Source organism: Equus asinus, chromosome 15, assembly GCF_041296235.1.
Source record: "Equus asinus isolate D_3611 breed Donkey chromosome 15, EquAss-T2T_v2, whole genome shotgun sequence".
NCBI lineage: Eukaryota > Metazoa > Chordata > Mammalia > Perissodactyla > Equidae > Equus > Equus asinus.
In genome coordinates, this window is record NC_091804.1 from 40,546,336 (window position 1) to 40,572,769 (window position 26,434).

A 26,434-nucleotide genomic window follows, 5' to 3' on the forward strand; every position below is an offset into this window, starting at 1 on the left:
CACAGGGAAGCAGGCCGAGTGAAGACAGAGGCAGAGGAGGGAAGCGCCTACAAGCCAAGGATTGCAGGAGCCCCCAGAAGCTGGAAGAGACGAGGACGGCCCCTAGGGAGGCCTAGAGTCCTCGGAGAGAGCCTGGCCTGCTGACACCTTGACTTCAGACTTTCAGTCTCAGAACTGTGAGAGAGTAGATTTCTGTTGTTTGAAAGCACCCGGTTTGTGGTAATTTGTGATGGCGGCCACAGGAAACTAACACGCCCACACACTACACACGCATGGACAGAGTCATTCGCAGCTCTACGCTCCTCTTTTGGTCTCCAGCGTTCACCAGCACTCGCAATCATCTCGGATGTGCCTTCCTGGGCCACCTGCCCCGTGTTTGCCTCGCGAAGACAGACTGTCCATCTTGTTACCCTGTCCCCAGCATCTGGGATGGTAACTAGCACATAGTAGATGCTGCAAAAATGTTGACGAAAACAAAATAAATAGTCCAGAGGGCTTCTCAGAGGAGATGGGAATGAGCTGGGCCTTGAAGAAAGATGTGAAAAAGGGGAAGGAACTCCAGGTGGGAAGATGGGGAAAGACAAACAAGGGAGTGGAGCCAGTGTAGACCAGCTCCGAAAGGAGCGACTGTGCTGGGAAGGAAGCCCTGGAGGGTCAGGCCAGAGAAGCACCCAGCTGGGCCCTGGCCACTGAGAGAGGCTTTGAGGAAACAGGTCCCTGTGCAGGTCCACGGTGCTGGAGAGAACCAAGAAGGGAGGGAATGGCTGCCAGAAGTTGCTGGGTGGCCCAGAAAGGCAAGGTGGAGGAGAGGAGACGCTCCCCCCACCGCCACAACCGTGATGGTGGGCTGGCTCCTCTGGGGGCTGCAGCCCTCCTCTCCAGCTCCTTGTCCGGCTGGGAGTCCTGCTGCAGGAAGCAGGAGAGACAGAAGCGGGGGCCCTTAAACACCGAGCTTTGGGCACTGGCAGGGTCTGGTTCTGCCCTTGAAAGGCCTTGACCACGCTCCATCTCGGTTTTCTCCTCTCTAAAAGGGGCGTCATGATAAATACCAACCTCTCGGGTTATACTGGAGAACCCACTGAGATACTATCTGTAAAGTGCATGGTCAAACCGTATGTGTCCACTTAGGGAAGACAGACTACCTGATGGTTGGGACTGTTCAGCTCAGCGGGGAGCAACACGTGGAGTGGGTTTGAGTCCAAGCTCGGCGACCTAGCCATGCGACCCTGGGGGTGTGACTAGCCGTCACTGTGCCAGAGGGTGGTAATAACTGTCAGGGTGGCACCTGGCACTCCTTTAGGATGGTGGCTGGCACATAGGTGGCACTCAGTGAGTGGTGACTGCTGTCATTGTCATCATTGTTGTGGTTCATTTGTTGTTTACTGTTGTTGTTGGGGGCAGGTTCATTCCAGACAACAGCATGGATGTGTGTGTCTGTTGGACGACCCAGGAGGAATCCTGCTTAGGTCACTAGCCCCAGATGGGAAAACATGGGAGTCAAAGGCCACCGTCATTGTCGAAAAGATGGCACGATATGTCAGAGTTTATGTCTTAATGCTGTGACCTTAACAAGTCACTCCTATTGCGCATCATTCATCCATTCACCCACTCAGTGGTCCATCCATTTAAGAAAAAATGTCCTGAGCACCTACCTAAGTGCCAGGCAGTGTCCTAGGCCCTGGGGCCACAGGGGTGAACAAGGCAGCTGTGGTTTCTGCTACCCGGAGCCCACATCTGGAGGAGGACACGGACAAAGCAGGACAGCTGCCCCCGTGTGGTCTGCACAGGATGGGGCAGCACGGGAGGGGCAGCCGGTGAGCCCAGAGGAGGCCCCCGGGCCGCAGCCAGAGAGTCTCCCATTTCTGTTCCAGCCAAGGGAACAGAAAGAGGAAGCTGCCTGGCTCCTTCCAGGTAAGGTGAGAAATCCTCGCTCATTTATGTAGTAAGTGTGAGCGATCCAACGGGAAAATGCACGAGAAAGCGCTCAGGAATTGTTGGGGGGTGGCGGTAAATGTTGAATTAATGAGTTATCCAATAATAATGACAATAATTACTTATTAAGTGGGTACTTTGAGGGTCACACTATTTATTAAAAGATTGAAACTCTCCATAGATTCGTAAATAACTGCTGTTGTCCCCTCCTCCGAGGGCCTCTGCTCCCCTGGGACCCTCCCCAGAATTCAGCAAATAAAGGGTTAAAGCCTGGCCCAGCAGGGCCCGCTCTTGGGACCCTGGTCCTGCTGTTATGGGTTGATACTCAGTTGTTAAAGATATTAACTATTACTCCAGATAACATTATTATCATTCTTTTACACATGGGGAAACTGAGGCACAGGAAAGTGAAGTTACTTGCACAAGGTCATGCAGCCAGCAAGTGGCCGATCCAGGACCGGAACCTCTCACTCAGATCTCAAGCTGTTGACTTCTTAGGTCTAGAAATGTCACCTGGGACCCATCGGAGACTCACAGAAATAGGAGCCCTGGCCCCTGTCCTCAGGGGGCTTACCACCCAACTAAGGAAAGTTTTTAATAAAGGTAGTTGGAGGAACACCTGTGAAAACGAGAGATTCTCTCTGAAGTTCTGAGAAGAGAAGGAGAAATAAGAGACTGGGAGGGCCTGCTGGAGGAGGGGACCTCTGGCTGCCCGGGAGGGGCGTGGCCAGGAGGAGGGGCCCTGGAGGGTCTCCGCCAGTGCGCACAGAATGTGCGGCTTAAGAGCCCCCGCTGTCTGGGCACTTTTTCTCCTCTAGTGGGAAGGGAAACACTGTGCTTTCATTCCCCTGAGGCAAGACAAGACAAGGAGCCCTCCCTGATTCACCCTACACTTGGGACAAACCAGCTGCTGCCTCAGTTTCCCCATCTTTAACAATGATGCTCATACCTCCCACATCCCCCCCGACTTCTCTCTTACCCCCTCCAGGACACGTCAAGGAACCACGTGGTGTTGGGAATAGAGCCCAGCACCAAGGTCTGGTCCACCTCAGTTTCCTTATCTGTCAAATGGTATAGAAAATTATGACCACGTTAGGGAGTCTCCGAGACAGCAGGGTATATGGCGAGAGGCTGGGTGCCACCACTTCCTGCTGGATAACAGTTCGCCAGTCGCTGCCCCTCTCTGAGCCTCACTCCTTTCTGCCCTGAAGGAGACAATGCTTCTATATGCACCGTCATTCCTCCCTTTTGCAGATGAGTAAATCGAGGCTCCATAAGCCATGATCTTCGCCCAACCTGTGTCCCTGTGAAGCTCCAATAAGCTAAAAAGTACCTCGAGAGGCCTCAAGCACTGCATCTCTTCAAAGAATTCTTGCCGTGAAACCTAGTTTCTACATCCACATAAGTTACGTTTTCTGTCTTTAATATAACAGGAATTGCAGCTAATATTTACCAAGGGTCGACTATGACCATGACACCATTTAGATGCTTTACGTGGGTTACCTCCCGGAATCTCAAACCGCCTTTAAGGGAGACCTTATTATTGGCCCATTTTACAGATGTGGAAACCGACGCACAGAGAGGTTAAGTCACTTGTCCAAGACCACACAGTTGCAATGTGGTCAAGCAGAAATTCTAATCCAAGTAGAAAGCAGACAGTTTGGGTCTGGGAGTGAGCAGAGCTCACCCTGGATTTGTTTATTCCTGAAATACTTTCCATCATCCCACTTCAGATAAAACTGAACACACCTCTTTCAGATCTTCAGATTTTCCCAGGGCCTCGACCCCAATGCTGCACAGCAAGTTCAGGATTTTCTTACCATGCCAATATTTCTATTCGCTATTTAATGGCCCCACCCATCTGCAGGCACACTTCAGGTCTGTCCCTACGACCACGGTGGTGTTGAGTTTAAAGGGGCATTTGGTTTTCCCTCGGGAGACCCCTATGCAGGGCACAGTGGAAGCATCTCCCGTGCCAGCTGTCTTTGGTGCCTGCAATTGCATTCCGTGTGCCCAGTCGCCTTGGCATGCCAAGTGTGGTTTGCCAGGAACAATGTGGTGCGCTGTCTCCCACATGTGCACACGCACACTGGCACGCACGTATTCACAATCCCTGTACACCCAAGCACGGGCTGGGGAGGGTTGGCAATGCACGTGCGCACACAGAATACACCACTTCGAAACTGTGAGAGGAGCAAGTTCCTAAACCCCGGAGGAGCCCCAATAAAAGGGGACGCTTGTGTCAGACCACGGAGCAAAGCAGAAGCCGGATTCCTCTCCCAGCCTCTCTTTCTCTCTTCCCAAATAGAGCTAAACTTGGCATTAGCCTGTCCCCCGCCCCCATCATCACAACATCAAACACTCTGTTTCGGTCTGTATTACAGTAAAAACCGATTCGCGTCCTTAGTGTATCTGTCGCCTGTCCGAGAGCATGGCTTTTACAGATGATGAGATATTAGTAATGTTTTTGGCCACTATGTCATAGGCTTGACCACTGGCAGAAGACAGGATAAACTGGTCCCAGTTAAGACGTTCAAAGTGTTGGCAGGGTCTTGCTTTCAAAAGTGCAACTCAGCTAAAAATATGTGTCGCTGAGGTCCGCCGTGGTAAAGCACACCATTTACCTAACCCAAGGCATTTGGCCTCAGTCTGGTTTTCAAAAAAAAAAAAAAAGCCCCTCAGGTTTATTTACTGAAATTGTCATTTCTTCCCCCCCAGAACTTTAATCAGCCACGCAGAGCACAAAACCTACATTCAACTCTGATTTTATGACACGAGGCTAACTCCTCCTACGCATATTTATTTCACTTAACTCTTGCAGCCCTGCCCTCTGGGCAGCGCCCCCCTGCTATCCGCCGGGCTGGGCTCCGAAAAACACATCCCATTGCCCGGTTTCCACTTTTAAAGATGGATTCATTTGAGTACAGCCTAAACCCCTCCACAATCCCAACCAGATGGGATATTTTCATAGAATATTCGTATACGTTAAGCCCCTCCCGTAAGGTCTAAGTGGTATGATTCCATGGCTAGCTCCAAGAAGAGGGAAAAAGAGGCAGAAACACAGAAAGTAGAGTGTAATCAGATCGCCAAACAAACTGATGGTACATTGCACTTTAAAGGGGCAGCCGGGGGACTGCATCCATCAGGCACATCAAAAAAGGGGGGAAAAATTGTTTAAATGTCCCAGAGCATCTGCTGCTGTAACTGTTAAAAAGCAAAATCTTCATTACTATATTTACTACACGGTAAAAAATCAAGCCTGTTCTCCTACCAAAAAAAAGGTAAGTAATTATATAATAATAATAATAATATAATGATATAATGATAACACAGCTGAACGACATCTGCTGTCAAAAGCCGAGCGCGGAAATGGTTAAGCAGCCAGCGGTTAGTAGCGAGAAGCCCTCCCGCGTCCCACGGACGGGAAAATCCTCATGACGGATTCGGCTAGGGAATCCCGCCTCGGGACACTTCACGGCCCCCGTGCAAAGTCGTCCAAAGTCGGCGCCCCCATCTCCCCTCCTTGGCCAGGGCGAGGGCGCCTCTCCTCCTGGCCACGCTACCTGCGCGCCCTGGGAAACCGGAGTCCCCGGGCCTCCCCGCGCCCGCGGCCAGGAGCTGAAAGCGCTGCCCGGGAAAAGAGCAGAAGGGAAAGGCTGGGAGGCGGGAGGAGGAAGCGGCCGGAATAGAGGGCGAGTCCGTTACCTTGGTCCACAGACCCCATGATGCGGAGGGGATGGCAGTGCCCCAGTCGGAACGCAGCCTCTCTCTGCATCTGGAGGCGATGGGGCTTGGCGCGCGCTGGGAGAGGGTCTGTTTTTGTAGACCAGCAGCCAAGGGGGCGCCGTCCTCTCTAAAGCATGCTCGCGGGGCTGCCCTGGCCGAGGAGCCCGCGAGCGGCCCGGGAGCTGCGCGCCTCCCGCCTCCCGGCTCCCGGCTCCCGGCGCGGCGGAGTCGGCGCGGCTCGGCGCTCGGGCTTACTCGAGAGGGAACGCGACTTCCTTCCCCGCGCTCCGTGTTTATAGGCTTTCAATGCAGTAAAATAACGGGATTCCCTCACTGTTTCCTCCTGTTTATCCAGCGCCATGGAAACCACTGGATCCCGTCCATCTCCAAAACTAAGGGCTTTCCTGCAAACTTCACACTCAGGAATCCATGACGTCGCCTCCTCCGCGGCCAGCCAGCTCCGTGGCTCCCTCGGCCGCCAGCACAAGTCCCTGATTGTTCGGGAGGAAAGTCAGGGAGAGGGAGCCATGCGGGCGACGGCGGGGAGAAGGGGGTGGGGGCGTGCGACGTCCAAGTCGGCCTTGCAGGAGCTCCAGGCGGCTGTTTGCAAGCGCTGCCCCGGCCCGTGCAGCTTTCATAAATCATGCCCCAAAGCCCCAAGGCCCTCATTTTCCAAGCGGGTGCCCCTCAGAGAAAGCTGCCCGGCACTCAGACCCACACCCCAGGGGGTCGGGGCCCCTGGACGCTGCCCCAGGGGCCCTCCCCAGTCCCTCAGGGCCTCTGCTACCCAGATTTTTTGCATCCAGGGATGGTGAAGAGGAGGAAGAGGAGAAGGAGGGGCAGGGGGAGGAGGGGCGGGGGAGGAGGAGGGAAAAGAAATAAATAACGGTGCCTTGTGTCAACTCTCCAACTCCAAGATTTTTTTTTTTCAAAGAGTTTATTTTTAGATTCATTTAGAAAACCCAAGGTTTCCAGTGATGCTCAGAGGCTCCAGCAATAATGAAACGGCCAAAGAGACGCCGAAACCAGGCAACCCATGTGTTTACACATGCTCTGAATAAACAGGAAAATAAAGGGAAGGGATGTCATGAACTTTGCAGTCTCCAGAAGAAGGCCGTGGGATGCCACGCGTGGCTCCCGTCAATAGGCCACAGGCCCCGGAAGACTGGTGGGGAGGGGAGAGGGGCAGCTGTCAAAACGCTCTTTCCGAACTTGGCCTGGATTTGCCTGTTGGCCTGCATGCAGGGTGGGAAATTGGGGGCCCACAGGTGAAGCCAGCTTTGAAAATGGCCATTTCCGATACTGTTGTAGGCTCTGATAAAACCCTGGGCAGCGCCAAGATTGTGACTGATCAGGCCCTCCCCACTTTCTTACAGACGGACTTGAACTTTAAGAGGCATTGAGAGGAGGTGGCTGCATCCGTGGGACTCTGGAGTCTCCGCCTCGGCCTCCCTGGGCCTCACTGGGCTCCCAGACGTGACCACTACTGCTGGAGATGCTGTCTGTCCCAGAGAGAGTAGCTAGGAACAGCCCCCAGCCCCACCCAGGCCTTGCCCGCCCACCTTGCCCGGAAGCCTGCCCCAACCAGGGGGGCCGCTGACCCTTGCGCTACCTTACCTTGAATCCTTTGCAGCCACCCTGCAATCAGGGGATCCTTCTCCCCCCCTTTCCAAAAGGGAAACTGAGGCACATCCAGGGCAGATGGCTTGCCCGTGGCTTTGCTCAGCAAACGATGGCGTGCAGCCTGCGAGGCCGTGGAGGACATTCTTTTCAGTGAGGTGCTGAGGCAGCCACATTCCCTGAGGACTCTGCAGCCCATCCTCTGATGCAAGGACGGGATGACCAACCATTCTGGTTTGCCCGGGATGGAGGAGGTTCCCGGGATGTGGGACTTTCAGTTTTAGAACTAGGAAGGTCTTGGGCAAGCTGGGACCAGTTGGTCATCCTCAGCATGAGTGAAGGTCGGCAGTCAACTTCCTGTTGCTGCCGTCCACACCGCAGGCAAGCCTCGAACCACTGGCTTCTGCAGACTGTCAGTCTACTTAGTGACCTGTGACAGCAACCTCGAACCCGGCCCCTGCCCTGTGCCAGGCCCTGGAGTCGAGTCATCTACAAACTGCTCTGCCCTCTCTGCAGAGTGCCTCTCTGACACTGGGAGGGGTGAGCCGCCACACGCTGGCCACTAGCCACAGGGGGTTATTAAAATGTAAACTAATTAACAATTCAATAAAACCTGAAAGTCAGCTCTTCGGTTCCATGAGCCACATTTCAAGTGCTCAAAAGCTACGCGTGGCTGGTGGCTACCAGGGCAGAATAGAACGTTTCCATCATTGCAGAAAGTTCTCTTGGGCAGCACTGGGTTAGACAACCTGAGAGGCAGGATAAAGTGCAGCTTCTAGAATCAGATTCTCGGCTCTCCCACGGAGTCACTCACCCGCTCTGTGAAATGGGGACACTATTAATGCCTTCCTTAGAGCTGATGCAAGGACGTGCTGCTAAGAACAGTAAGGCATGTAATAAATGCTTAAAATGTATTTATTGTTTAAAAACCACGTTCCCACACTCCCAGAGTGAGTAGTGATAAGGCAGAATCCAGGCTGTTCCACCCTCCAGTCCATGCCCTTCACCTCCAGGCCTGCCTTTACTGAGCAAAAGCCACGGCCAGGGCGTGAAGCAGGCTCTCTGCAAAATCTAGTCCGCGTCACCTCCCCACTGAGCTTGACGCCGCGAGCCCTGCTTACAGACGAGCAGACTGAGGGCCGTGGGCTGATGCTCACACAGCCAGCCCCGATTTGAACCCAGCTCTGTTTGGCAACGAAGCCCATGCTCTCGGCACCACCGCCCCTGCCTCCCGGAGGCCCCCCGGGAGCCCAGGTCTTCGAGGCCAGAAGCGAGGCAGGAAACGAGCACGCTGGGCCCTCCTCTGCCAGACTCATTATCGGGGATAATTTTAGACTCCGTCCCACCCAGGCTGGGGCCTCGGGGGTGAGTCCACATTGCCGCAGGTGCTCAGCGCTGCTGAGAGGGGGACGCCTCTTGGAAGTCCGTGGAACAGCATTAGGCACATTTTTATAGAACCCACTCTTTGTCACAGTTAAGCATTTTTCCCTTTTAAAGCACATTAATACTACGAGGCCTGGAGCCCGGGGAGTCGCAGCTGAGTCACCTAATTTGCCCTTCTGGGCCACAGCTCTCGGCTTCTTAGTTTAGCTGTTCTTCGGTTCCTCAGACAATTTCTTTCCTCTCCCAGTGCCAGGGCAAGAAATATTTTGTCCTTTTGAACTGAACCACCCACTGTTTTTCACTTCTCTCGAGCACTCTCCCTTTTTTTAAGGGATGCTCCGAGCAGGGTGGGTGGGGAGCTTCCGCCCACTGAATTCTCCATGAAAACTCCCAAAAATAGAGACTCAGCTGGGGTGGGAACGCGCCAGCGCATGAGGAAAAAGAGAAAGAGAAGCTGAATCAAGCGAAGAGGAGGCATCCAGGTGGCCGTGGGGAGAAGGGCCCGGGGAGGCTGCAAGACGTCGGGGCTGGTAGAGGCCTGGACGCACGGGGAAGCCTTTTATTAGCCTCCCGTCCCTCGGACAGCCTCATAAATAAGACACGCAGGTACTTCTGCTGAGGCACCACTTACAGGAGCTGCCCAAGCAACTGATTCAACCCCAGAAATATTTAAAAGGACCTGGGCAGCTTCGAGGAGGGCGCCACTCTGGTCCTCTCGCTGCATTTACAGCCCAAGTGTCATCTCTGCCTGTCGGTCACCTTGACCGACGACCCTTTCCTGGCTGAAAGGTAGCCGGCAGTTGAGCTCAGTCTGGACTTCCACGGCCTCAAACACGGGAAGTAGGATGGACACAGGTGTCGGAGCACCAGATTGGGAGGTTGACCGATCTCCCCATCACAGTGAACATGTATTGAGCACTTGCTTCCTGGCAGGCATGAACTCACTGAATCCTCACAACCCTGTGGTTATCATTTTCCAGAGGAGGGAACTGCCGCACAGAGAGGTTATGTGGCTTGCCTCAGGTGGCACAGCCAGTAAGTGGTAGAGGCGGGATTTGAACTCCAACCACTGGGCTCTAGAGTCCAGGTTCTCACCCACCGGGCTCTCCTGGGCCATCTCAACTGCGCTGAGAAGCTCCCCCATCAAATATCTGTTCACTTACCGGCTTATGCCATGGACCTGTCTCTGGCTGGGCGGTGGGAGTGGAGGGGGACACAGCTGGAAGACACAGGCCTGGCCTTCTCCTTGGTTGACAAGTCCATCACAAGGCTAAGGGTGTGGCAGTGAATGACAGCAGCAGCCGGGTCTGTCCGAGGAGACCGTAACCAGCGTGGCCTGGTGGGCTGTGGCCGGGGCCTCCATCCCCCAGCTGCCTCAGCCAGGGACCCGGCGGGCACATCCCCACCCTGGCCTCTCCTCCCACTGCCACACTTCCCTCCTAAAAACCTCTTGAATCCAGCCCCCTCTCCTCCTCGTCACATTACCAGTCTTGCCGAGGCCCCCCCCGTCTCCCTCCTGGGGCCTCCCATGGTTTCCTGGCTGCTCTGTCCACTCTGTGCTGCATGGTCTTTCTGGAACTTTAGAATCTAAAGACCCATCTGATCCTGCTTAAAACCCTCCACTGGATTATAATTCCTTTCTGGATAAGGTCCAGAATCCCAAATGTGGCCTACAAAGATAAAATCCAGCCCACCCCTTCCAGCCTCATCACTCCCTTCTTCCACCCTTCAACCCCGGATCCCTGCCCTCCAGGAATGCCCAGAGTCCAATTCTCCGTGTCCTCCCTCTCTGCTTTCACTCTCTTCCCAGCCCCACTCTTCTCTTGTTGCTTGTAATCCCACTGGCCTCTTCATCTCGCTTGGGTAACACTTCTTCGGAGAAGTCTCGGCTTCCTCGTCTGTAAAATGGAGCTATACCCACCTCTTAGGGAGACACAAGGATCTGATGACACCGAGTCTAATGAAGCACTAAGTGCATGCCTGGTATACAGTAAGCACTCAATAATGGTGCTAAGATTCCGATCATCTTGCCGCTACGTACAGCAGTTAGGCAAGTACCCGGATCAACCAAAGACACCATTTCAGAAGGTTCCCGTCCCTCTCAGGACAAAATCCCGATGCTCACCCTGGCCATCATAGCCAGCTCCCAGAAGCCCCGTGGGGCCCGCCCGGGCCTCTGGTCTTGTGTCGCCCCTCCCACCCTGGGCAGCACCAGGATATTGCTGGAAGGGCAGTGTGCAGCTTCTGTGGCTCGGCCATGGAAGATGTGATTTCTGCCTTCCTCCTTCGATCGCTCACCCTGGGGGCAGCCGGCTGCCATGTTGCCAGGACACTCAAGCAGCCTGGGGAGAGGTCCACGAGGGGAGGAGCTCAGGCCTCCCGCCAGCAGCCGAGTCCTCAGATGCCTGCAGCCGCGTTGTCAGCTAAGCTGCTCCCGACCCACAGAAACAGTGAGAGAATACACACTGTTCCCGGCAGCCACCGAGCCGGGGGGATGACAGACAAGTAATACAGTGGCCTCCAAGACCCGGCCATACCCACCCTTCTGTCTCACCTCCCTCCCTCCCTCTCCCAGGGGCTCTCCTGCTCCAGCCTCACTGCCTTTCCCTGTCCGGGTCCCACCTCTGTGCTTCCTCACCCCTGTGCCCCGACCCCTTGGTCCCACCATCTCTCATTGCGGCTTCTTTCATCCTCTTGGGCTCAGTTCAGATGTCATCCTGTGAAACCGTTCTTCCACGGCCCTCGTCTCTGAAACAGGTCCCTCTGCCCTAGCGCTCGAGCCCGCCCCGCCAATCTCAGTCACAAACCCTGTTGTATTTCTGTATAGCGTTTCCCGCTTACCACAACTAAATCATATATTCACGTGTGTATATGTGTCTCCTCCACCTGCCAACTAAAACACAGACTCTACGAGGGCAGGAACTTGGTTCTATTCAGTGCTGTCTCCTTAGCACCCAGAAGGATGCCTGGTGTATGGTTGGACCTCAAAAAGGTTTGTTGACTGAATAACAGAATATGAAATTGTCTCATCTGTTTGTTTACTTGGTGGTGACTCATCTCCCCACTAGGCTAGGAAAATAGGGGCCTGCCTGTCTTCCTTGGCGCTTGGAATGATGTCTGCAACTGCTGGGTCAGTAAAGAGTCCTAACGAATGTCTGCCCAGTGATGACTGTGACAGCCTCTCTCTCGAGCCCTCCCTGGGTCCTAACTCATTTGGTCCTCACCGCTCTACGGGAGGAAGCCTACTATTACCCCCATTTGCAGGTGGGAAACTGAGGCACAGAGACCCAAAGTGACCAACCAGGAAGTGACAGGCAGAGCGTGAACTCGAATAGCGGCAGCCTGGCCCCAGAGCCAGGCTCCGAGGTCCTCTCAACGTCGGTGGAACGAATGGCAGGCAGGCGGGACTGTGCGGCCACCTCCTCGGCTGCTGACGAGGACCCTCACCCCACCACGTGGCCGAGGAGGTGGCCGGGATGCTCAGCTGGGGCTGGCAGCGGAGCAGGAACCGGGCGGTGGCTGGGCAGCGGCAGAGGCTTTCCCCGTTTCCAGGCGACGGAAAGGTTCGCCTCATGCGGAAAGAACGCCCCGTTCCGCGGCTGCGGGGAGCGAGGTGTCTCCCCGACCTGGCTCAGCTCAAAACACATTGTCTTTCTTTTAATAGCCTCCCCGATCGCGCTCGGAGCTCCTCATGACTGACTGTTCCCAAAATAAGACTCGGCACCGCTTTTTCCAACTCAGAAGTGCTGAATCCTGCTACCTCCCAATAAGCCGCTGGCTGGGGATCGCAGGGTCCCCCGGCCCGAATGGGACCCAACAGGGAGGTTTCCGAGGCCCTGGGAGCGAGCCCGCCAGCTCATCGGGCCGCTGACAGCCAGTTTCCAGGGAAAGCCTGCCCCTCCGCGGGGCTCCCTCCGAGGCCCCAGGACTGCTGGACCGGGAGGTGACCGGGGCCAGCGGCAGCCCTCGGAATGCCCCGGGCCCTCGGAGCCGGGGAAGATTTTCCTAGAAGCTGGAGAGCTGACGTGGAGCGAGAGGGAACTGCCTTTGGCTCTCGAGGCTGCGATCGGCTTGGCTTGCCTTTCTCCTGCCGGCAGAAGGAGAAGAAAGGACCAGGAGAGGTTTATCGCATGTGCGTTCTTCTGAGAGCTGCACCGGACACGTCCAGGCCTTTCTTGTGTTAAAAGGAGGACTGATGTGCAGAGGACTAGAATTTTTCTCCTATTTTAAAAATCAAACGGGCTGTCTCATCGCTTTGTTTATTCATTCCACAAACCTTGTCACGTCCCTGCAATATTCTGGGCACTGGGGATGCAACTGTGAGCAGACAGAGGGAGATGCTGCCCTTATCGTGCTTACTGTCCAGTGGGAAGAGCGAGAGTGAACACACGAACACAGACGACACCGATGAGCGGCGATATGTGCCAAGAAATAAACACAAAGGGGAGCAAGAAGATAGACAGGCATGGGGAAAGGAGTCAGTTGTAGCCAGCATAGTCAGGGAAGGCTTCACGGAAGAGGTGACACTGAGCAGAACTGAATGAAGTAGGAGAACTGGCTATGCAGAAGCATTGAAACAGAGGGAACAGCATGCACAAAGGCCCCGAGGAAGAATCCTCTATGGTAGTGAGCCTGTTGTCACTGGAAATATTCATTCCTTCACGCACTTGGGAGTTTCCTGGGCACCTGCTATGTGGCCCTGAACTTGCTGCAGGGGATACAGTGGGAAAACCAGACAGACAGTGCATGTCTTCAGGGAGCTCTCCACCCAATGGAGGCAAGAGAGGTCAACAGACATTACAAGGCAGGGTTCTAGTGCTGCAGTGGGGGAGGCTGGGGGAGCACAAAACACACCAGAGGGCACATAACCCAGTCAAGGGGGGTGGGGAGGCCTTTAGGAACAGTGTCATCTACCCAGCATCAATAATAATAGTCACTAAAATTTATTGAGTGTCTACTCTGCACTTTGGCCTATTCCAAGTGTTTGACATGTGTTAACTCCTCTAATCCTCATAACCTTTGAAAGAAGTTAGAAGACTTTCCCTTTTCAAAGGTGATAGAAGAGGTTAAATGACTTGGCCTAGGTCACATGGTGGAAGAGCCTGGAATCAAACTCTTAAAGAGACAGGACATACTCTCCCACTTCTCCTTTTCCCCTTCTTGCTAAAATGGGGACTTGATGGTAGGAACTCAAGCAGCTATTTTGGGCCATGAAGTAGAAACTCTATTAATGAAGACAAAGCTGCCAGACAGAAGGAGCTTAGATCTCTAAGGATCATGGAGCCTCCATATCAACCTTGGATCTCCCACCAAGGTTCTTTTGCGAGAGAAAAAGAACAATCTAACTTGTTTAAGCCATTGCTATTTGGGGGTCTTCAGTACAACAGCTAACCATGTGCCCTAACCAATATGGATTTTAAGAGTACAAAGACATCAAGTACAGAGACATCGAGTGACACCAGCAGATATGCACTTCAGAATGATGGCCAGAGGCGGGGTTAAGAGTCAGCATGCAGAGCCAGGTGGCCTGGGTGCAAATCCCAGCTGTACCTTTCCCTAACTTTGTGACCTTAGGCAAGTTACTTAACCTCTCTGTACCTCAGTTTCTTCATCTGCAAAATGGGGTAATATGACCCAGTCGGGGAGCTGGTGTGAGGAGCTGGCACACGCCAGGGGGCTTACAATAGCCCTTGACACACATTAGGGAGCCCTCGGCTCTGCGAGGGCAGCTGCAGGAGGATGCCCGTTGCCTGGGCCCTCTGGTCCTGAAGGACAGCTGGGGGCCCTCCCTCTCCCGGTGGGTGCCAACAGGTGCCTGGGAGCCCAGAAGGTGTCTGGGGCAGCTCCCAGCCTTCATTTGCAGTGGGAGGAAACGGGCCATGAGGGAGAAAGCCTGGATGGGCAGTACCGGGAAGAAGGCCACCGGGTCCCCCGAGCTGATAGCGGGGCGGGACAGCCTGGCCACCTGCAGAGAGCCAGCCTCGGAAGCCGGCCCCCCCCAGGAGCCCTGCGGAAGCCAGAGGGCGCCCTGCCCGGAGCGGTGGGCTGCGCGGGCTCGGCTCCCTGGGAGATAAGACGCCCAAGCTTCCTGAGGATGTGCGCCGAGCCTTCCCACTGGCTCCTCCGGGCTCGTCAAAATATTTCTTTGTGGAGCCATCCCTGTTTTTCCATTAATAAAAGTATTTTTGGGCTCCTGGCAACAATGAGTGAGTGTTACAAAAGAGGCCGGGCCTTCCAAGGTAAACACGGCTCGGCCCGGACCCCAGGCAGCGCTCTGGGCCGCACGCAGGGCAGCGGGGGTTCTTGTCCTGGGGCTCTCTGCGTCCTGAGCCCGGGGAGGGCAGCCTCACACTGGAGCAGAAGGCAGTGCCCCTGCCGTTCAGGACCCCCAGGGCTCTCCTAGGGTGAGGCATGCTGCATCCATCCATCTCTCCAGTCAGTCAGTCAGTCAGTCAACACACATTGGTTGAGGTCCTACTCTGGGACAGAAAAGACACAGCCTCTAGCTTGGAGGAGCACAGTCCTTACAGGGCAACGAATGCGGAAGCAGGTGGACCCCCGGTGCCGTGCTTGATGTCTCCCTGGGGCCATGCAAGGGCAGAGGGGAGAGGGGCGGGTACAGCGCAGTGGTGAAGATGTGGGCCCTGGGTTCCAATTCGGCTCCACCACTTACTGACCGTGGGACCTGGGCAAATGACTCAACCTCTCAAGGAATCAGCTTTCTCACCTGCAAAATAGGGACACTGATGGAAGTTAATACAAGGAACGTGCTTAGAAGAGAACACTACACAGTGCGGAAGTTTTAGCTGTTAGATAATTGTTAAGGAAACCAGTATTCGCAGAATGAATGAATAAGTGGATGGATAGATGGAGTGAGTGTGTCAGTGACCGTATTTGTAATCTATGCTGCACCATGAAACACCCCAAAACTTAGTGCCTTAAAACAAAAATTCACATTTCTCATCTCGCGGAGTTTCAGTGAGTCAGAAATTTGAGAACAGCTTGGTTGGGGTCAGGGTCTTTCACTGCGCTGAAGTCAAGACTTCGGCTGGGGCTGCGTCATCTGAAGGCTTGACTAGGGCTGGAGGGGGCGCCTCCAAGGCAGCTGCCTCCCCTGGCCGGCCCATGGGTGCAGCTGCTGCTGGTGGGAGGCCTCGCTCCCTCCCCTCGTGGGCCCCTCCTCAGGCTGCTTGAGCATCCTCGTGGCATGGCGGCTGGCTCCCCTCAGACCGAGTCAGGAGCAGGACAACCAGGCAAGAGGCTGGGACCCACCTCGGAAGACACTTCTGTCACTTCTGTCACTCCCACCACATCCTGTTCTTTGACGCCAGTCACTAAGGCCAGCCCACATTCAAGGGCAAAGGAACTAGGCCCCACCTGCGCCTTTTGAAGGGCAGCATGTCAGAGATCTGGAATGAAATCACAACCGTGAGCAAACAGACTCCCTGAACAGCCCAGAAGGGCCTCCAGCGCCAGCGTCCCCAGACGGAAGGAGCCCACGCTCAGGAGCCCGCGTGTGTGAAATGCTGGAACAGTGCAGACGAGCCTGCAGGGGGGCAGACAGACCAACAGACGGCTGGGCAGAGACGGGGCTCAACAGGCAGCGGGGATGTCCTGTGCTTTGACTGGGGTGGGGGTCAAACTGACTGAACCGTACACACAAAATGAGCATTTGATTGTATACAAACTATAGTTTAGTAAAGCTGACTTAAAAATGCCAGCTTCCTGACTCAGGGTACTAACCATTGCTATGATTTCTTGGTGTAGGTCAGGGATTGACAAACTGCTATCAAACCTGGCCCATTGTCTGTTTTATAAATAAAGTTTTATTGGAACGCAGCCACGCACACTGGTTTGTGGATTGCCTGTGGCTGTCTTCATGAAAACATGGCCGAGTGGGACAACTCAGTTGCCACAGAGACCACGCGGCCTGCAAAGCTGAAAATGTCTACCCTCCGGCCTTTTACAAAGGTTGCCAACTCCAGCTCTAGGGGAAAACGAGGAGCCGCAGACTGCCTTAGAGGCATCTGTTTCCAGGGCCAAGTGGATCCAACTTCTCAATCTTTTAACCCAAAAACTGCACAGCCCCAGCTTGCGTGTGTGCCTGGCAACTTCTCCCAGAGGCGGGCAGATGTGGAGGATCCGGGTCCTCCAGAAGATCCTGCCATTTGCCCCACTTGGGAACCATTCGATGTTTCTTTAGAAGTCCCTTCTGCAGCCCACCCTTCCGTGTCACCCCGCCTGCGCTGGGGAACCAAGAAGAGGGTCCTCGAACAGAACCCAGCCCACAGAGCAGGGGGCAGGGCCAGCCCTTCCCAGGGAGAGTTTACGTTCCATGAATTGTGTTGATCTACATTCTTCCTCCCTCCTCCTTTCCTTCCCTCCTCCCTCCCTCCCTCTGTCTCTTCCTCCTCCTCCTTTCCTTCCCTCCTTCTCCCCTTCCTCCCTCCCTTCCTCCCTTCCCTCTGCAGAGACCGGCCAGCCCACTGGACAGGCTGTGTGGCAGATTCTCTCGGAGAGATGCTCCTTCCTGGCGCTGACTCAGCCTGCAGTCGGGCGGGCTGCACTGTAATTAGCTTGAAGAGCCTTACTCATTAAAAACCAGAATGCGAGTTATGAATGAAAGGCTGCCGGGAGGGCACAGCCTGCCACTGGCCTCTCTCCCCAAACCTGAAAAGTCAGAGCCTGGGACGCTGGTGACAGACAGTCTCAAGGTCCCAACCCTGACAGAACGCAAACCCCGACTGGGGAGGAGGGACCTGGGGGCTGGAGAGACCTTCCACCATGGCCTGCTGGGAGGGATGCCCCGAGGGAGGGCTCCGTACTTATCCATTGGCTTCGCCCCGGCCCCTAACATCCTTTCCCTATCTTCTGGAAACAGTGCCCCAGTCCTTCTTTTGGGATCAGACCTTTCTGACTCTCAGTTCATGTGGGTCAGAAGGGGCTGAGTCTATCCCAGTTTGGGGACAGGCATGTGACCCGGGTCCAGCTAATCAGCATCCAGAGGGAACAACTCAGGCAGATGAGAATCAGCCCTAGGATGTTAGTTTGAACAGTTAGAGAAGAGAATCTTACTCCATTTTCTCTCTCTCCTGAGGCATAAGGATGTAAGCCCACAATTGCTGTCAGCCACCTTGGTGCATTGTACTCTATAGAGCAAGTTGTCAGAGAATGTAAGCAACACAGAGGAAGGCCGAGAGATTGAAAGAGATTAAGCACTGCTGACAGCACCTGAGCTCCTGAATCCAGCCATACCTGAAGCCAGCGGAAACTCCACGTAGCTTCTCACATATATGAAAACATTTCTTTTTCAGTTAAGCCAGTTTGAATTGGATTTTCTACCCCTGGCAAAATCTCCTATTTCATCCACAGGAATTTGAAATCTGGAAACGCCACCCCAGTTGCTGACAGAAGCCACCTCACTACCAAGAAGAAAGACAAGGGCAAACCAAGGGAAATGCAGAAAAATGGAGCTGGAGCTTTGATCTCGCAGTTCCTGAAACCCACCTTACCACTGAGGCTCCTGATAATGAGGTGATACACTTCCTTAAGGTTTAAGGCAGTTTGAGTCAGATTTTGCAATACTTGTGGCCAAAAGTGTCCCAAGTGACACACTCAGTTTTCTTATGTAACACAGAGATGATCACACTACCTCAGACGGGCTGTGAGGAATAGAGACCAGCTGGGCGAAGGCTCCAGGCAGAGCTGACAGACCAAGTGGAGGCTCCGCAGATGGTTCCCTTCGCTTCTCTGACTTGCTTCCTCCCCCTTCCTCACAGCAAACCCCGTGCAGGGCAGGGGGGCCATGTCATCACTGAGTGCTGCCAGGTAGCTTGGGACCCTCCACGTGCAGTGGTCACTGGTCCCTCAGATGGAATCAACAGTGACTCTCTAGGGGTGGCCAGGACGCAAGCAGAGCTGGGAGCTCCCCAGACCCACGGTCACCCTCCTCCTGACAAAACAGCCCTGCAGATCTCTCTCGGGCACCCACCCCTCCCCACCCTCAGTCTACACACCCGGGAGGGCTCCATCCCCAGTATAAAGTGGGTCATGTGGAGACAAGATGGCGGCTCGCAGGGAGTTGCTGTCAAGGCATGAAAACTGGCGTGTGCCTAAAAGCACCTGCTCTTCAAAACCTTTTTCTTCAAACCACCTGATGCGCATCTTGATTCACCATGGCGGAGCAGCAGTAAAATGGGTGAAATCCAAGAGAATGATCTTTTTTTTTTAAAGATTTTATTTTTTCCTTTTTCTCCCAAAGCCCCCCATACATAGTTGTATGTTCTAGTTGTGGGTCCTTCTAGTTGTGGGATGTGGGACGCCGCCTCATCGTGGCCTGACAAGCGGTGCCATGTCTGCACTGAGGATCTGAACCGGCAAAACCCTGGGCCGCCGCAGCGGAGAGCGTGAACTTAACCACTTGGCCACGGGGCCGGCCCCGAAGAGAACGATCTTGAAACATTTATTTCCAATCCCAAATGGAGCCTTATATTGTGTTTGTCATAAATCTGCATATTCTTCTCTTCCAAACCATGTGATCGCAAAGTAGAGCTTGCTTTGTCTGGCATCTGCTGGCAGGACGCTAGGACGCCACCCACCCTTCTTGGACGGTCCATGCAACACTCAAAACCTATCCCCCACCAGGGCCTCGCTCGCCAGGTCCTGTCACAACGATGAGGAAGCCCAGGAGCGCTGGGAAATCCCGATCAGAAGACATGTGAGCACTGCGAGCAGGGCCCCGGGATGGAGGAACTCAGCCGAGCGCTCTTTCCTACTAAGCACCCTGCGATCTTGGGACAGGATCACAGACGGCGTCAGAAACTGGATTCTCCAGAACACAGATGATATTGAGGTTCTTGGGAATCCAAGAGGAATGTTGTCCTGGTTTTCATGAGCCATTTGAAAAAATTCCATCTGCTGTAGTCATGACCCTGTTATATATAGTGAAATAATGATACAAATGAGAGAGGGAGAGAGAGGAAGGAAGGAAGGAGGAAGGGGAGGAGGGAGGGAGAAAGGAGGGAGGAAGGAAGGAGGGAGGAAGGAGGGAAGAGGTGTCACGTGACTGAGGCCTAAGCCAATCAGCACAGGGAGATCCCCGGCTGCAGTGATTGGTTCAGGGATGAGCACGTGACAGAGTCAGGGCCAGTGTCATACAAGGCGCCTCCAGCTGGGGTCTGGATGTTCCCTCTTTCCTGCTGGAAATGAAGCCAGGAGGATGTGGCCCTCGTGGCAACAGGAAGGGCAAGCTACAGTCGAGTCAGCGTGGTGAAAGCAGCGCCACTAAGTGAGGAAATCCAGTCCTAGTCACACTGTTTGAACCCCTGAATCCAACGGAGCCTACCCCTGGACTTTTCAATAATAAACTCCTTCTTTCTACTTAGATCAGTTTGTAAGGTTGCACAGGCCATGGGTTAAATTTGAATTTCAGATAAACAACAAATAGGTTTTTTTAGCATATATATGTCCTATGCAATATTTGGGACGTACTTATGCTAAGAAAATTACTTGTTGTCTATCTGAAATTCAAATTTAACTGGGCATCCTGTGTTTTATCTGACAACCTTACCCGTCGGGGCCAGGTTTGGGATTACTTGAACCCAAGAGCGTCTTAACTGATGGCCGGCCCCATACCCTTCGACAAGGGCGCGGGTACCCGCAGGCCCTGCCTGCCTCCACAGACCAGCCCCGGGGCCCCACATCAGCAACGTGCACGGTCAGCCCGGCGCCCTCCTGCGGACTGTGGTTTCTCCTGTTCGCGAGGACGCCACCTGTGGAAGCAGAGCCGCTGCCCACGCTCCCGTCTGGAAATGCCTGCCGTGCAGCCAGGGCTTGCCGAGCATACTCTTGCTTGCTCCCCGGGGTGCCATTCCAGGAGAGAGGCACCTACAGGCCTCGTTTGTAAAGGTGGCAACTGAGGCTCAGAGGTTTGGGACTCACACGGCGTCCCACAGCTGATGAGGGCGGAGCCGGGTTTCCTAAGCCCGGGCTCTAGGAATTACACTTCCCAGCGGAGGGACCAGGGAGGCAGCTGCCCCCGAGGACCCCGCGGAGGAAGCCGTGTGGCCGCCCTCTGGGTGGCCTCAGGACGCCTGAGTCACTGCGGCCGGCCGGGACCAGCAGAAAACCCAGCGGGCTCCTTCCCCGAGGGACTGCAAGGGCCTGGGCACAGGGAAAGGGGAGGGACGTGGAACGAGGCGTCCCCAGACGGCCCTGGGAGCCCAGGAAGCCACGGGGCGAGGGCCTGGCCTCCGAATTCCAGCCCTCCCCAGGCCTCTCTCCTCGAGGGCTCCTTACTTTCAACCTCAATTTTGCTTCCTTTTCTCCCTCTGTTGTTGCCACTTCAAAAAATAAATAAATAACGCCAGCCGACAAAGCAAACATCTGGAAAGCTTTGTGGAAAATGGCATCTCGCTCTGAGGACCCACCCTCCCTGGAGTCAGAACGCAAATGCCCATGGGATTTGCAACTGGCCCCCAAATGCTCTCAGAGGACAGACACGGGCCCCTCTGTTCTCCTACCAAAGGCCTGTCTTCGCCCGCCTGGGGTCACGTCCTTCCAAAATCGCCACCACCTCCAGGGGCGTGGCTCCCGACTCCCAGCCCTGACGGTTTCCAGCAGGCTCCTGGAACTCCCTGCCTGACACCCAGGACATCCGCAATCCCATCCCATCAACTTCCTTCCCACTCGGGTCTCTCTTTTCCACTCGGGCAGCCACTGCCTTCCTTATCTCAGACTTACATCTCGTTTCTCCTGACCCATCACAAAAGCCTCTTCTCCCATCGCCAAGCCTCTTCTCCTTCCACTCCAACTGACCCCTCTCCCACCACCAATGCCAAAGATACCTTCCCAAAGAGCAGCTTGGATGATAATATCACTCCCCTGCTCAAGAACCTTCTGTGGCTCCCCATTGCCTCTTGAAATAAATACCAGCTTCCTTGTTATGGTGTTAAACCTTCCTGTGATAGACATCTGCTGTTTGGTTTTCCAGCACTTCTCTTCTCTTCTTTTGGTAGCTCCACTCTCGGTTTTCTTGGGGGAAGAGGGAGGAGCCACACCCCCCCCCCCCCCCACTTGGAGTCCCTGAGGTTCAGAGGCTGCCCTCGGTCCCAGATCCAGGAGGGGGTTGTGTGACCCAGGCTGGAATAGCCTACGTTTCCCTGAACACAGGAGTTGGTTCCGGGTTGGCCACGTGAGCCAGGTCAGGCCAACCACAGTCAACCCCAGGTGTCCGGCTGGAACCAGTAAGAAAGAAGGACTCTCTCTCTCTCTCTCTCTGTTGGGGTTGCCAGGCTGAAAAGACACAAACCAGGAGCTGCTGAGGGTCATCTTGCCAACCCAAGGGGAGAGCCAACTCAGGGGAAAACAGAGCTGTGAGATCAGGAAGGAAGCGGTCTTTAAAATATCTTTAAACATGAAAAGATGTGTGACATCACTAATAGGAAATGCAAGTCAAAACCATAGTGAGACGCCACCTCACACCCATCAGAATGGCTGTTATCAGAGAGACAAGACATAACAAGTGCTGGAGAGGATGTGGAGAAAGGGGAAGCCTCACACACTGCCGGTGGGAGTGCAAACTGGGGCAGCCACTAAGGAAAACAGTATAGAGGTTCCTCAAAAAACTAAAAATAGAAATAAATAGAATTAAAAATACCATGTGGTCCAGCTAGCCCACTTGTGGGCATTTATCCAAAGAACAGGAACACACTGACTCAAAGAGATAGCCACCCCCTGTGTACAGTCCTGCTGTTCCTTCGACCTGAACGCCCCCCACACCTCTGCCTGCCGAAACGCTAACTGCCCTTTGAGGTGCTTCTCAAGCAAGCCTCCCCTCCGTGAGAACCAGAGCTGTCTTTCCTGCGCTCTCCGTCCTTCTAGAGTTCTCAGAGAACTCACCACTCCTCCTCGAAGTCTGCTCATTCGTGCACCCCCTGTCCCTTCTCAGACACGGGGCCTCAGGCGACAGGCGACGTCCTCGCTCAGCAGCCTGAGCTCCATGCACAACCCAGAACAGAAGCTCAGCAGAGCATCGCTGTGCTCGCGGCCACCTGGCGAAGCATCGCAAGACGCGCTCACCTGAAGCCTTGATTTTGCAACAGATGCTCTGCCTGCCCCACATCCGTTACCCTATCTTTTCATACCAGTTCCACAGTTTTCCTTTGGGGAGCCGTTCTGTCTCCATTCTCATTCTCACGGCTGAGGCAGAGCTCACCTCACCTCTCTCTGGCCCCAATAATGGCGTGTGACCCGGAGCTGGCCACCAGGGCATCTCACACTCCCAGCCTCAGTGATTGTCTCAGGGTTGGACACATGACCAACCACTGAGATCCAAACCCAGAACTTCCTCTGGAGCTGATGAAGAGATGCTCTGTTGGCTGGGACTGGAAAACTATTGGGACGTGAGCCTGGGCTGCTGGGGCCACCAGGTGGAAAGGTTCTGCCTGAGAAAGAAGCAAACGTAAAGCAACACAGAGCCAAGAGACAGAGGCAGATGCCTGATATCATCATTCATCCTAGATCCAGCCATGCCTGAAGCTGACCCTTCTCTGTACTTTTTAGGTACATGAGCTGATAAATTCCCAATTAATCAGGCTTCTGTCACTTGCAACCGTGAGTCTCAGCTGATACAAGTTGCAAGTCCTTCTCTCCATCGTAATGCCTAACCCAGAGCACAAGTGGTCCATAAATATTTAGTCATTGATTAACTGAGAGCAGGGCATGCTCTCTGCCTTGTCACTATCCCCTCTCCCTCCACCCCACAACCCCAGCTCTTAATCTAGCTAAGATCTCCCCATCCTTCAAGTCTCAGCTTAACTATGACTCCCAGAAAGACCTTTCCTAACACTCCCAGAAAAAATTAGGTCTCCCCATTAGAAGAAGACTGGAGTCTCCCCTGGGCCTCATAACACCGCAGGCTTTTCCTTCATAGCACTTCTTTTAGCTGGCGATTCCTAATTGCTGGTGAAAGATATGATTCTGTGTCCGTCTCCCCCCAGAACAGCAAACTCCACCAGGTGAGACATTGTCTCCTTGACCACTGCATTCCCAGGGCCAACAGGGAGGCTGGCACACAGCTGGGGTCAGTAGATGGCCCCTGAGTTAATAAATGCACTGACGTCACTCAGGAATCAATGAAGAGAATACGCCTGCCATGTTTCTCAGCCTGAATTAAGGTGGTGGGCCACAGCTCCTATTAGCACCTGGTCCGTTACGGGAGGGTTCCGGGCAGAACCACGTTTGGGAAGGCTTGAAGAGAAATTGTCTCCTTGTGCAACTCCTCAGGGGTATTAGCCTTGAACTTGATCAGAAACCCAACCCAACTTGCGAGTCTTTACTGCAGACCCTTGCCACGCCCTGAAACAAATGTCAAATTTCACACATTTAACGAACTCCATACTTGAAATAACGTGGCCTGTAAAATCTGATTTACACTGCCATTAAAATTGTTGGTGCCTAAAAAGGAATGTGAAAAGTATATATTTGTGCTTAGAGAAGGAGCTTTTTTTTTCGAGACATTAATTCACTCCAAGGCGTATAAACGTCCCCTAAAGCATTATTTCAATCGCAATATTTCTTTCAGCACCTCAAATTTAGTTACCAACTTTTGAGAAGAGTGGCTGTCTTAGGTCACACGAGAGTGGAAAAGTGCCCCCACGTAATTGTCAGCTCTCTGGAAGGTGAGCGGTGTTGACAGCTGAGCTGGGGACAGCCCCCAACACGCAGAGCTGGGTTTACCTGGCACTGTAATTAAAACCCACTTTAAGTCAACGTGCCTGGCAAGACGATTTTTTTTTTCTTCAATTCAGCCACAATCCTTATTTATTGGACACTACCCCTGGTGTTTCTCTCCTCCCCAGGTTCGGCGCTGGCTCTGGCACGTTTTAGGCAGGTTTGACACCTGGGGTGGCCGAGCTACCCGGCAAGAGACAGGCGGCCTCCCTCTGAGATGCTGCATGGAGCATCTTCATATGAACCAATTTCATAGACACCTTCTGGACCGAAAAGGACACCCTGACCCCCGTTTTCAAGCTTTACTGGCTCAGAGAAGTCTGTCCGACAGAACCCACGATCCTTAGGAGAGAGAAATCCTGGCAGACCGCTCTGGGGTCAGCGGACTGCCACCCCCTCTCCCCGGCTTCAGGAAGAACAGGGGTCAAATCTGATGGGTCGTATCCATTGCCATCTCGCCAGTGATTGGCTTAGGGGTGGGTGTGTATCCCAACACTAGCCAATGAGACGTAAGAGGGACTTTCAGGAGAAGTTTTCAAAGCTCATCAGAAGCGATAGTCTAGAAGAGCACGTCCTTGCTTCTCTAAAGCGCCACCAGAGACCCTGAGTCACCCTGGTGTGGCACTCAGTGCCTTCACTTGACAGTAGGAACTGAAGCCTGGAGGCGTGTCGTCTTGAGCAGGGAGTTCAGCAGCAAAGCTAACATCAGTCACTGGTGGACGCGGGTTATTCTCTGGCTCCCAAGCATGCACTTGCCCTTTCTTCTTGGGAAACCGGAAACAGCCCCTTTGGAGAATCACCTCTTCCGCGAGGCGGGCAGTCTGGAGGAACTGTCAATCAATATACCCTGCCCTGTGACCCAGGCTGGACTCATGAGAGTCTCCCACTAGGACTTCGACTCTCAGGGCGCAAGGTGGGGGTGGGTGCGTGGGGGACAAACCAGCTGGACGTGATTAGAAAAGCTGCAGGGACCTGACCGGAGGCGGAGTCGCTCCTGCGCCCTGCATCCCCAGGGTATCCCGGTTGTCGTCCACTCCAAGCCGATGTTCCCGTCTCTGAGCCGCTCTGCATCCCGGCAATAAATTCCCCTCCCCATTTCTTGGCTTAACTTGGCCAGGGCTGATTTCGGTTGTGTGGAAACACGGCGCTGTAACTGATACCGAATGACTTTACCTGTTCATGCCCCACGCCAGGCCCTTCCCAAACATCGCCACATTTATTTCTCCCAACAAGTATTATCAATTAGGGGCTGGGCACATCTATGCTCACACACCCACTTCACAGATGAAAAACCTCAGGCTCAGAGTACAGGATGTGCCCAGCATTTCACAGTTAATCAGCTGCCAGGTCTGAAATTTGTCTCTTGCTCTCCTCATCTGTTAGATGAGTTTATTTCCACTGAACCCACACGGTTACAGCGAGGATTCGACGAGATAACACGAGTGGAAGTGCCTAAGACCCAGCACACACACTCCCATTTGGAAGCCTCTCTGCAGTCTCCTTTTTGAGAGGCATTTCCTGGGCCCAAGGGAAATTCTCTCAAGAATTAAGAGAGCTTTCTCATGGGTCGGTGCAGCTACCAAAAGCCACAGCCCTGGACGTGGAGAAAGAAATCAGGCATACTCGGGAAAGGGAATGTGGCCTGGGGTATGAGCCACATCCTTGGCTGTGGGAATCCATGATCCTGGGATCTGGAGTCTCTCAACGTGACACACAATGGGTCCACTCTCTAAGCTGACCTCAAAAGGTCAGAGAGCAGGAAGCTCTGGCATGAAGGCAGGCTCAGGGAGGGTAAAGAGATGCCTTCCTGCTAGACGATAGTACTCACTTCCTGCCACTCGTCAGGGCTGGCCACCATTGCTCTCCTTTCTGTTCCTCAATACACTGAATGCTTCCTGCCACAGGGCATTTGCACGTGCTATTTCCACTGCCTGGAACACTCTTTTCTCACATGTATGAATGCTGGCTCCTTTCAACTTTCAGATTTAAGCTCAAAATCCACCTATTCAAGGACATCCTCCCTGACCACCAAGTCTAAAAT

The 26,434-nt window shown here is 54.0% G+C and overlaps 1 protein-coding gene across 3 annotated transcripts in view; it reads right to left on the reverse strand.

Moving 5' to 3' along the window:
* The window catches only part of NFATC2 (nuclear factor of activated T cells 2), a 154,490-nt gene extending 148,428 nt beyond the window's left edge, over positions 1-6,062 (reverse strand). The window contains exon 1 of one of the 3 annotated variants that reach the window (XM_070486136.1): positions 5,638-6,062. In XM_070486136.1, the coding sequence (XP_070342237.1) occupies positions 5,638-5,707 (70 nt within the window). In that variant the 5' untranslated portion in view covers positions 5,708-6,062. The remainder of the gene's footprint in view (positions 1-5,637) is intronic. The other 2 variants (XM_070486135.1, XM_014832469.3) reach the window with 2 other exon arrangements.
* Between the last annotated feature and the right edge of the window lie 20,372 nt (positions 6,063-26,434).